Source organism: Alosa sapidissima, chromosome 8, assembly GCF_018492685.1.
Source record: "Alosa sapidissima isolate fAloSap1 chromosome 8, fAloSap1.pri, whole genome shotgun sequence".
In the NCBI taxonomy this organism is placed as follows: domain Eukaryota; kingdom Metazoa; phylum Chordata; class Actinopteri; order Clupeiformes; family Clupeidae; genus Alosa; species Alosa sapidissima.
In genome coordinates, this window is record NC_055964.1 from 1,391,101 (window position 1) to 1,404,054 (window position 12,954).

The following is a 12,954-nucleotide window of genomic DNA, read 5'->3' on the forward strand; positions in this document are numbered from 1 at the left end:
TGGGACCTGAGAGGACGAGAAGGTGTGTACTGCTGAAGCATGTCTGACAAGTATTTAGGTCCTGCTCCATTTACTGATTTATAAACAAGCAATAGTGCTTTAAAGTCAATTCTGTGACTTACTGGAAGCCAGTGCAAGGACTTAAGAATTGGAGTAATGTGGTCAGTTCTTTTAGTTTTTGTTAGAGTCCTAGCTGCTGCATTTTGTATCACCTGAAGCTGTTTAATAGTCTTTTTAGGAAGGCCTGTCAACAGTCCATTGCAGTAATCAACCCTGCTGGAGATAAATGCATGAATGAGTTTTTCTAAGTCATGTTTTCACATCAGCCCTCTGAGTTTGACAATATTTTTGAGGTGGTAAAAAGCTGATTTAGTTATCGCTTTCATGTGGCTGTTGAAATTTAGATCACTGTCAATTAATACACCAAGGTTTTTAACAGTATCCTTTGCCTTCAACCCTTTTGTGTCAAGGAGAGTGGCAACCCTAAGTCTTTCCTCATTTTTACCAAATATAATTACTTCAGTTTTTTCTTTGTTCAGCTGAAGAAAATTTTGAGACATCCAGGTGTTGATTTGTTCTATACACTGACACATAGATTCAAGAGGACCATAGTTGTTTGGTGATAGAGCTAAGTAAACTTGTGTGTCATCTGCATAGCTATGATATGAAATCAAATTATTTTGAATGATTTGTCCAAGTGGGAGCATATAGAGGTTGAATAATAGTGGCCCCAAGATCGACCCCTGGGGAACACCACAGGTCAAGGACGTTGGTGTTGAGGTACAGTTTCCGATGGCAACAAAGAAGCTCCTTTCTTGTAGATATGATTTTAGCCAGCTGATAACTATGCCTGTAAATCCAACCCAGTGTTCTAGTCTGTGTAGTAAAATATTGTGATCAACAGTGTCAAATGCTGCACTAAGGTCCAGTAGCACTAGGACTGATGTTTTACCTGAATCTGTGTTGAGGCGTATGTCATTGGAAACTTTAATGAGAGCTGTTTCAGTGCTGTGATTTGCCCGAAAACCAGACTGAAAGTAATCAAAATACCCATTTGATGTAAGGTAGATTGGATATGGGCCTGTAATTGTTTAGCATGGAGGCATCCAGGTTATTCTTCTTGAGAAGTGGCTTTACAACAGCTGTTTTCAGTGACTTAGGAAAAGTGCCAGACAGCAATGATACATTTACAATTTGAAGGACATCCGCCGCTATGAGGTGAAAAACAGTTTTGAAGAAATTGGTAGGCAGAGTGTCTAAGACACATGTGGAAGGGCTGAGATTCTGTACCGTTTTTTCAAGTGTTTCGTAGTCTATCAAGCTGAACTCTGACATCAAGTTTAGTTTCCCTCTGTTTGTTGCTGGAAGTTCAGGTTGTTGAATTTGTAATTGAGCAGATATGTTGAGTCTGATTTTGTCAATTTTACCTTTAAAAAAAGATGAAAACTCATTGCATTTATTAGTTGAGAGAAGTTCAGGCGCTAATTGTGAGGGGGGATTTGTTAACTTATCAACAGTTGAAAATAGAATACGAGTGTTATTTGAACTTCTATTGATAATGTTAGAAAAGAAAGACTGTCTTGCTTTGCATATTTCAGAGTTATATGTGCGGAGCATCTCTTTATGGATTTCATAGTGGATCTGAAGTTTGTATTTACGCCATTTTCTTTCAGTCTTCCTACACTCTCTTTTTAGAAGTTTAACTGCTGGATTTTGCCTCCATGGTGCTTTCTGTTTGTCCTTAACTTTCTTGAATTGTAATGGAGCAATGTCATCCATAATGTTTGCCATTTTTGCATTAAAGTGATCAAATAAGTCTTCAGAGTCTGACAGTTGACTTGACTTTAGTGAAAGTGCTTGCTCAAAGAGAGCACTTGTCTGATCATTTATGATTCTCCTTTTTACCATCATAGCTGTGTTTTGAGTGTGTGGGGACATAGACACATCAAAGAACACGCAAAAATGATCAGATAAGGCCAGGTCTTTAACAGCTGTAGAGACATCGAGACCCTTTGTGATAACAAGGTCGAGGGTATGGCCGAGAGAGTGTGTTGGCCCCTGTACATGCTGTGTTAGGGAGAAAGTATCGATTAGTGCAATGAATTCCTTGGCATAATTGTTTTCAGGATTATCCACATGCAAGTTTAGATCCCCTGATATAATAAGACAGTCATACTCTATGCAAACAACTGATAGCAGTTCACCTAGCTCTTCAAGAAAAACTTTAGCTGAATGTTTTGGAGGCCTGTAAATTGTCAGTAATAAAATCTGAGGAGAAGACTTAATGCATGCACACAGATATTCAAATGAAGTAAAGTCACCGAATGACGACTGATTGCACTGAAAAGACGTCTTGAAAATTGTGGCTATCCCCCCACCTCTTTTATTTGCTCTGGTAGCACTCAAAAAACTGAAGTTTGGGGGAGCTGATTCGATGAGAGTAGCAGCACTGTTTGCTTGATCTAACCATGTCTCAGTTAAAAGTAAAAAATCAAGGTTGTGTGTGCAAATTAGATCATGAATTAAGAATGATTTGTTTGAAAGAGATCTGATATTTAGGAGTGCTAGTTTTGTTAGTTTAAGTGTTGGGGAAATATGATCCATGGGGGAAATCTGAGGTTGATGTGGTACGGGTAGGAGATTGGACTGGTTTACCCTATAAGCTCGATGCATTTGTGTTCTATTTCTTGTCAATACAGGAATAGAGAATGTCATGGGCTTACTGGGTCCCGGCATGTTCTCAAAACTACTGTCAGTACCATTTATATTGCAGGGACCCTGAGAATATCATGCAATACAGTCATCATATAATTGTCCCCTGCTGCTGCCATCTGTATTTTCCACTGCACATTCCATGCTATATGCCGGCTGAGAAAATGAACTAAGAGGTTGCTGCTGCTTAAGAGATCCTTCTAAACGGGGAGGGGGAGGGCGAGGGGGTGGAGGTGCCCTTCGCTTCTTTGGTGCTAATGATCTTGGGCTAGTAAAACTCTGCATGGCTACTGGTAGCAGTCTCTCCATTCTTGCAGGGAACATCATGTGCTTGGGTGGGGATGGTGATGGGTATTCAGGGGATCCTGTGGAGTTTGAGTGGGTGGTGGGATGAAGGGGTGGGGATGGGGATGAGAGATTAGGGGGGTTTGTGTGGCCTGGGGAGTTTGATTGGGTGGGGACGTGATTGGGTGTGGGTGGTGATGGGAAATCAAGGAGGTTGGGGTTGAAAATTGATCCAGAGTCTCCATCTGCCTGCTGAGGTTCTGGGAAGTTTGTTGCAGATGCTCCGCTTTCAGCATGTATTCCAGTAGTGTATTCCATGTTGTTGTGTCTTTGTGGTGACAAGGAGACGACGGAGGTGGGGAGGGGTATTGGTACTGGTGTTACAACATGACCCTTCCTTTCTGATATCCTCTCAGCAGCTTTGATAGGTGCTATCTCCTCATGCTCATCACATCCATTTGTTTGCTGAGATTCCAGGGAGTTTGACGCCAGTGATTGACTTTGAGTCATTTTAGCAGCACCCATCTTATCTTGTCCAGTGGACATGGCTTGGCATTGTTGAGCTGGTTGTTTATGTTTCTCCAAGGTCTGCATTTCAGTGGAGGCTAGCGGGTGGTTATCAGAGGGCCCCACAGCAGGGGAGGTTGGGCATATCTCTGTTTCAGCCTGTGCAGAGTGTTTTGGTTTAGCTGAGTTGTTGATGTCATCCGCTTGTTCCGTCTGTATGGCCACTGAGCGCCTATCAGAGGCTCGGCTCAAGGTTGGCAGAAAAAATGTTGGGTGCAGGAGAGAGAGGTGATAGTATTCGGTTAAGATCTTGGCCCCAGTCCAACTCAGCTCTGTGCTATTTGGTCTGAAGTATTCCCTGCGATTCCAAAAAAGGTTAAAATTGTCAATAAAATTCATCCCAACTGAAAAGCATGTTTTTGCGAGCCAGGTGTTTAAACTGAATAGTCTGGAAAATACAAAGCTTCCCTCTGCTGGGAGTGGGCCACTGATGAAAATTTGTATTCCAAGCTCATATAGGGCCGAGAAAAGTTCCTTGAAATCTTCTTTGACATACAGCTGTTCTCTGTAGATGTCATTTGCTCCAACATGCACAGTAATGCAGCTAGCTAAAGTTACATGACGATGCACTTACCCCCCGCTATGCCATAATGTTGACGCTGATGAGAAAGCATATTACTGTCAAATAACATGATTTTATGACTACAAATTAAGATTAACCATAACTAGAAACGATGTAAAATATATATTACCTCAGTTTATCCAGCTGTGTGGTTTCCAGTCGAGGTAAACTCCAACGAAGTGCAGGTGGCATCTGGCGGTTCATGTTAAAATGTATGACTGAAGTGAAAAGTTTTTTTCACGACTCATCTTCAAGTATCCAAAACATTTCGCGCCATAAACCCCTTAACCAATCATATCAAATTGAAGCTTATGTTGTCAGCATTACGGGGAATATTTCAGAAATAAAATCAGTCATTGGACAGCTGAGATATTAGATGATTGGTCATCGTTAAAATTTTAACGAAATTAGAACTTTCGGGCTTGTAAGGGTTAATAAAGCTTATGATTAGACAACGCTGTCTCATCAATCGTTACACTATTAAATCTGCTTAGCATCATTAGCATGCTGCACATTTGTTAAAGCTCTTGCATTCAAGTTGAATGATCATCTCAATACCAATGTTTCCCAAAAGGGCTTGTCCCAAGAAGAACAGTATTTCCTTAAACACACATGAGGAAACTGAACAGTCCAATCAGTAGACTATGATAAGCTAGCCAACTATGCTACTTTGAAATAGTAAGCCTAAGCTATAGGCTAATCTGCATAAAGTGTGCTGTCATAAATATCAGACATTCAGTATTCTCTCTTTTTATATCAGGATATAAAATAATACAGATATATTATATTGTAATCCTCTGGTGTTCTAAGGTAGGCTATTGAAATGTCTACCCCCCCCCTCCAAAAAAAAGAAAAATCGAGGTTCGTATCACCATGGGTAAAAAATCGTGATACACCAACCTAACAATTCGATTCGTATCATTACAGCCCTACTGTATATCGCTACAGCCCTATCCTCCAAAAATCTGTCTAAATTGGACCAAAAAACTCAGCAAAATCAGCTTAATGAGGGTAAAAACGTGACCAAACCGAGTTTAAATAGTGATTTTGAATCTTGAAAATGTCAGATATGGACTCAGCATCACCAGTAACCCCTAAAAACATACTCACATTGTCTATTTTGTCCAAGCAGCTCTTATAATATGATCAATATAGGTGATTATGCTAATTAGCTCAATTACACAAATTGCCCATAGTATATATTTCCATCATAAAACTTTGGTGTACTCAACATTTCCGGGTCCACAATGGGGCTCTATGGGCTGTCAACCGGACTATGAGGAGCTTGCTGAAGGATCAGTCTGGCAGGAAGACCCAGAATTTTTGAAGTTGCCTGAATCAGATTGGCCTGTGAAAACTGCCAGAGAGATCAACTCTTCTATTGCTGAGATCGGAGAACTTCGGAAGAAAGGCGTTCTTGGCACTGGTCACAGCAGGAGCCAAGCCCAGGAAATGGTCAGGCCCAACCAGTGTTGCGCTTGTACGCCTTGTGGACCCCCGACGGTTCAGTTCACTGGCACGACTGTGCGGGACCATCGCCTGGATGAGACAAGCAGTAGAAATCTGGCTGGGTAACAGTCAGGCCCCAGTTCAGTCAAAGTGGGAGGCAAGACCATACCTGTCTGTGGAAGAAAGAGCAACAGCTTTCAAAGATCTAGCTCTCGCAGCTCAAGAGTTCCGCAACATAACCCTGGATCGCCTGGTTGTCAGAAGGAGGAAAATACAGGACTCCAATGCTGGTATGAGGATAGAGTGGCTGTACCGCTAATCCCATGCCAGTCGTGGCTCGCAACCCTACTGGCCAGGGAGGCACATGAGGAAAACCATGAAGGTGTCGCCTCTACCCTTCTACGAACCAGAAGGAAAGCCTGGATCATGCAGGGACGAAGAAGGTGCTGAACAACTGTGTCATCTGCAGAAAGAAAAGAGCCAAGATGTGCCAGCAAGTAATGAGTGATCTCCCTCGAGTGTACCAAAAGAGCAAGCCCATTTGAGTATGCAACCCTCAACCTTTTTGGCCCCTTCGAGGTGAAAGACGCTGTTAAAAGAAGGACAAGCAAGAAGGTCTGGGGCATTGTTTTCTGTTGTATGGCCTCGAGAGCCGTCCATGCGGACCTCACCGATGACCAGTCGGCAGAAAGCTTCCTCCAAGCATACTCCTGCTTTGTTGCTTTGAGGGGGCATCCAAGGAAACTATGGTCCAACAGAGGCATCAACTTCATCTGTGTGAGCTGCATAAACATCTGGCTTGCCTGCAGGCTGCGTCCATAGAAGATGTAGCTGCTAAGAACGGGACTGAATGGAAGTGGGATTTTCACCCTGCAGATGCACCCCACAGGAATGGAGCTGCGAGGCAGCTGTGAAGCTTTTGAAGAGGGCGCTCATGAGCCTCGAGTAGCTACAGGGTCTCTCACATGGGGGGAGCTCCAAACTCTGTTCTATCAGGCAGACAACCTGACAAACGAACACCCAATTGATGCCAGAGCTCAAGAACAGGAGGACTCGGTCTAGTACTTAACACCCAACTCCCTCATACTGGGTCAAGCATTGCTTGAAGGAGACACCAGCGGGCTTGACCTAGAGACCCATCCCTGGCGTCGTTTAAGTCAAATCGGAGTGCACCGGTTCTGGGCAAAGTGGAGGGAATTAGCTGGCCCAAGTCTGTTCATTCCACACAAGTGGCACCGGACAGAGAGGAACGTCAAAATCTGCGACCTCGTCTGGATTGCTGACCCAAATGCTTTGAGAGGTGAGTGATTTTGGTAAATTCCCTGGATCAAAAGATTTTTTTGATCATATTCACTGAAACCGACACTATGCTCCGACAAAACAACATAAATCAGCAGGTTTTAGAAAAAAACAGCACTTCTACCTCTATCTAGAGCCTGTTATTTGTTTTGCAAAAATCCACAGCTCCCAGTTCTTCTGGTCCAATCAGAGCAGGGCTGTGTGAGATCTGACTGTCAATCACAGTCTGGTGCAGTCTGGTGCGCACTGACGAGCACAAACTCGATGAGAGGGTGCTCTGTGGTAGTGGGGGAGGGGCATGAGAGTTGTAAACATTCAAAATTTTGTCCCCTCTGTCAGACTTGCCAACTGCAGCTTTAAGTGGGAGGTGTTTTCTGTGGAGTACTGTCATTTGTGAAGTTTTGTTATTTCTTATTTACATGCTTGATAAAATGTTTACCTTAAACCAGAGCTATAAATGCTGCCAGTAACACTTATGGAGAAACGTTTGAGGTTTAGCAGCCCAATAGTGTAATGCCTCTTTAGGAGAAGAGTGTCCTGTGAGTACATGTGACCGGTGTTTACTACGTGAAAAGGAAGCACGAGATTCATTTAGTTTGTAATGACTTTCGACCCGGTGTGCAGCCACTTGGTTTTTTACCTGGTTCCCTTTGTGAAAAAATAAACAAACAAATGTGGAATACAGAGTAATATCCTTTGTCCACTGGGTTGCCCTTTCCGTGGGGAGAACACGGAACACCACCCTTCTCTTCTCTTTCCACAAAACTCACCAGAAGTCATCATTTAAAGGGTGGTTTTTAAAAAAATCTTCCAGCGGAGCGTGCCCCCGGACCCCCCTATCTTGACTGGGGGGGCCTTTTTACATCTGTGCCCAGGGGTTAATAATCTGTTCATGCCTATGTATGTCAAAAGTTTGGAATACCCTAATTGACTGACTTGTCAATGAACTTGTCAAACTGACTAATTACTTATTTATGTATTGAAATTCTGTTTGGGGGTCCCCCAGTCACCACCACAGATTTGGTCCCTCCCCCAATGTTGACATCATAACTACGGCTTTGCTGTATAGGACCAAACCTGCAACAAACCCAACTTAAAGGACCAGTATGTAGGAAATAATGGAAAATAAATTGTAACCATTGCAAAAATGATCACCATATGTCGTCAGAGAGTAAGGAAACACGATGAACTGAAGTAATGGCTTATTTTACAACATTACTATAACCCTTAAAAAAAATGAGTTACGGGCCAGAATCTCTTATAATTTTCGTTTATGTTTTGAATGATTTAATTCTAGAATAGCATATTAATAATGGACTGGCGCGTTCTCCTATTTGGGTTGCCAGTTTAGCAAAGGCCACCGTCAACAGCTGTCAGTTCATGAACGAGTAGCCTATGAGAGGCAGGCAAATTTTCAAAATTAAAACAAGAAACCAATTAAGTGGACACCGGAGGAGCCTTCCTGAGATGGTGACGTCTTCGTCAAACGAAGAAGATTAAGTCTGATGCAGAGCTGACCATATTTCTCCACAACAGGTAGCCTAGGCTAAACGCCATCTGCATCGTTAACTTCAGCGAAATATGTTAGGTTGGTTAGAGAGGCATTTTTTGTTTTCACTATTTCCGTAATGTGTAGCTGGGTCATGGTTTGAGACAGGAGGGCCGCTAGGGTTGTATTCCAAAGTAGTAATAAAATATTAGCTGCTGATTTCTTTTCATGACGAGCACTACGCTTGAATGATTTATGACTGAATGGAACGTTGCATTTTTAAGCGCCAGAACTGCTTATCATGTGACAAAGTTTAAGCTTACAACAATCATCATCTTCTAATGTATCCTTATGTTGAGATGTTCGCTTTACATAGGCATTTGTGCGCAAAGCATATTTAAATTAAGACAGTACACAAGCTATTTTTATTGTTGTAATATTGAATGATTTCATGAATAAAAGCGTTGAAAAGTTGTACGCACAGTGCGCATGGTTGGAGAAACGTTAAAGCAGCTGCAGGTCAACTAACATTAGCTAAGTCTTCATTACATCTGGCAACCCAGAAGAGGCTCGCGTCTAGGTAGTCTTGAGAACGTTCACCAGTGTTTTGATTTTGGCCTACAGAACGTTCGGTAACAATCCTACAAACCGCTCCTTTAATGGTCAGGGCCACTGATCTAGCACCAGACCTAAGACACGCGTGCTTACACATCACAATGAATGTTGCTACGGTTACATGGTAACTGTGTCATGTAGCGCAGTATCTTGTTTTGATGAATTTATGTATACATTTTGGCAGTTGGTAAAATGGCCTATGATGATGTGAACCCAGCAGGAACTCTAGCCCTGGTGCTTGTAGCCTAGGCCAAAGTTCCTGGGTTTAAGTTCCTGGATGGGCCACAGTATTAACGAGGCTATTCTATTCTTATCTCACTTTATTTTGCATAATGGTCCCTTAGAAGAATCAGGTGCACTGCAAAAACTGCTTATCTAACAAAATCTAACCAAGTGTTATTAATCTTATATCAAGATAAAAAAGTTGGTATTGTTTTCAGTATAAAGAGACTTACCTAGTGCTTTCTTGTGAAATCATTTGACCTTAATTTAAAAAAAAAGGACTTATTTTAAGACATCTCATCTTGAAAACAAGTGCCTTAAGCAAATTTGTCCTAAAAACAAGCAAATTTGTCTGCCAGTGCGTTGAGCAAATTTGTCTTGATAAGACTCCTTAAAATAAGTTAAAGTCTTCTTAAATTAAGTGAAAATGATCTTTTGAGAGGGCGCTAGGTAAGTCTTTTTATACTAAAAACAATACCAAATAGATTTTTTAATCATAATATAAGATCAATAACATTTGGTTAGAATTCATTTTTTGCAGTGTGAGCAGGGTTCAACATAAGCTCTGGACACTGTTATGCTGGACACTACAGATGGGATTTCATTTCAAATGTTACTTTCCTATCATCCTCAAACACTTCAATTTCTGATGCCGCACTGACACTCAGTGAATCTAAAGAAGGCTTGTTTTGTTGCTTTTTCAGGTTATCAAACACAACATGCCACAGGAACACAGTAATGTTGGTCTTGATGGACCTCTGTATACTTACTGCCATTTCCAATCATTCCCAACATTATGGTTGTGGAAGGTGTAAACACTTGTGTGACTGACATGAATGAATCTTATCTATGAATCTAAACATTTTTTTTTCAAGGTTTGGATGTTGGTGCAACGTAAATGGATGTACTTGGAGAGCATCTTCATTGGAGGAGATATTCGTTCCCAACTTCCTGAGGAGGCCAAGAAGTTTGACAATATTGACAAAATGTTCAAAAAGGTTTTTATTTTTTTAGTTTATTTTCGTTGACTGGGATTTTACACCAATAGCAAGATGTAGGTGTGAATGCAATGTAAATCAATCAACTTACACTGCCTTTATCTCTGACATGACGTAACAATGTGGTAAACATTGTTAGTACGTGTATATTTTATAACTGCTCAAAAAATTTAATTGAAAGTGTAAACATGCTCTGGTTGGATGGAAAACATGTGTAAACCACTGCCTGTCTAAATTGCTTTATTAGTGACCCTTAGTGGCAAATTGCATCAAAATTCATACCCTTTCTTCACTGTTAAATTGCTCGCCGAGTACTCATCACACAGATATTACATGCATATGAAGTGAATTGCTGGAATAAGTTTTCAGAAGAAAATGAAATTGAATTGATATGAAATGTAAGCATATTTACGTTCTGCTGTGAGTGACCAGGGCGGCCAACCCATGTTTTGGGATGTGAGCTGGTGTAGGAAAAGTGGAAGTCTTATCAAGACAAATTTGCTCGACAGACTGGCAGCCAGATTTGCTTGTTTTTAGGACAAATTTGCTTAACGCACTGGCAGACACATTTTCTTGTTTTTAGGATGAGATGTCTTTAAATAAGGCAAACTCTTCTTAAATTGTGTTAAATTATTTTACAAGTTAGGTACTTGGTGATTTATTGGAATCTCACAATGAAAACAATGAGGAAAAATCCAGCCTTGAAGGGAAGCAAATTTATTCTGAGAAAAAAGAAAATCTCAAGAAAATATTTTCAACAAAAACATGTCACCCACAATTACCCCTGATTGTAATATCTTCTTAAGCCTCCCTTTGACAGTAAAACCGCCCTGTAATATTCAATTCAATACAAACATTGCTTGGCGTGTTTAACAATGTTTTTGTTTTTTTCCAAACAGATTATGGCAGATACAGTGAAGGACCCTGGTATTAAGAGGTGCTGCCTCATGCCAAATCGCTTGATTGACTTACTGAGTTTGAGTGATGGATTAGAACGATGTCAGAAAAGCCTGAATGACTACTTGGATTCTAAGCGTAATGCCTTTCCCAGATTTTTTTTTATTTCTGATGATGAGCTGCTCAGTATTCTGGGAAGCAGTGAGCCAACATGTGTACAAGAGCACATGATCAAGGTAATTAATGAGCACAGTTTCATACAAGTTGTTTTCTATGTCAACTCAACCAGGGGTTCCTACACTGCAAAAACTGCTTATCTAACCAAATCTAACCAAGTGTTATTAATCTTATATCAAGATAAAAAAAACTAGTTGGTATTGTTTTCAGTATAAATCATTTGACTTAATTTAAAAGAAATTTGACTTATTTTAAGACATCTCATCTTGAAAACAAGCAAATTTGTCTGCCAGTGCGTTAAGCAAATTTGTCCTAAAAACAAGCAAATTTGTCTGCCAGTGCGTTGAGCAAATTTATCTTGATAAGACTCCTTAAAATAAGTTAAAGTCTTCTTAAATTAAGTCAAAATGCTCTTTTGATAGGGCGCTAGGTAAGTCTTTTCATACTAAAAACAATACCAAATAGATTTTTTAATCTTAATATGAGATCAATAACACTTGGTTAGAATTCATTTTTTGCAGTGTACCTCTGTCTGTCTCTCTGTCTGTCTTTATGTATATGTATGTATTTATGTATACAGTATACTACGACGGAGTATTAGGGCCACACATGAAGAAAAATATTTTTGCCATGGCGAGATTAAACTCGACATGTTGACTTTAAAGTCGCCATGTCGACATTAAACTCGATATTTCAAGAATAAAGTTGAAATATCATATCTACTTTAATCTCGACGTGTCGACTTTAAAGTCGACATGCTGACATTAAACTCGAAATACAGTTTAAACATGGCCTACAGTTTAAGCTACTGTATGTAGCCTACACTAACACACAATATGTGACATGAATAATAGGCCTACTTCAAATAGGTGTTATTTCAGATAGATTGCTAGATTGCAGATATTCAGATAGATTGCGTCTTCTGTTAACTACTCATTGCCGTCATCGTGAAGCGCTGTATCTAGCGGTTATGGAAATACCATGCACTATGCCATTTATATAGCTAGAATAATACATGTTTCCAATGATATATAATGTTTCTATAGTACAAAATGTTATTTCATAAAACAAACTAGTTATTTTTATCTTGATATTAAGACTAATAATCTTAGATTTTATTAGATAAGCAGTTTTTTGCAGTGTTTGTAGGCTACTTTTCCTTCATTGTCATGTCTGGAATAATCGACCAGCTGATAGGGGAATATTTTGATCAGGGGTTGACGCAGGGGGAGATTGCACTGCGTTTCCTAATTGTGCACTGCGTTTCCTAATTGGGAATAATTTTAAGATTAGTCCGTGGCACCTCCAGAAGACTGGCCCGGCTCATCTTTAGGCTACTGGCGGAGATAGTCGCGTTTCCATCAAACTTCCTAATGCGCATTTTAACTACGTGAAATGTGCATAAAAAGCCTAACCTTCACAGAAACTCAGCAGTCTCTTGCGCTTCCCCAACATTAGGCAACTTGATGTGCTCTCTTGCTTGTTCCCGTAGGATAAAGCAAACTGAATACACACATCGGTGCACAGATGTTTTGCTGATGCCAAAGGTTTCGCACACGTAGCAAGTTTACAACTGTGCAGTGCCCGTTCAAACATGCCATTCCTGTAGAAAACCCGTAGCAGGTACGCCTGCTTTAAAAAATAAGACGATAGGGAAAAACATCATTCCAGCTAAGCATTCA

General features: G+C 40.6%; 1 protein-coding gene across 2 annotated transcripts in view; it reads left to right on the top strand.

Annotated features, from left to right (window-relative positions):
• dnah10 (dynein axonemal heavy chain 10) overlaps positions 1–12,954 on the top strand; it is a 313,740-nt gene that overhangs the window by 141,162 nt on the left and 159,624 nt on the right. For both annotated transcript variants that reach the window (XM_042101375.1, XM_042101376.1), the window contains 2 exons: positions 10,076–10,198; positions 11,098–11,331. In XM_042101375.1, coding sequence (XP_041957309.1) covers positions 10,076–10,198; positions 11,098–11,331 — 357 coding nt within the window. The remainder of the gene's footprint in view (positions 1–10,075; positions 10,199–11,097; positions 11,332–12,954) is intronic.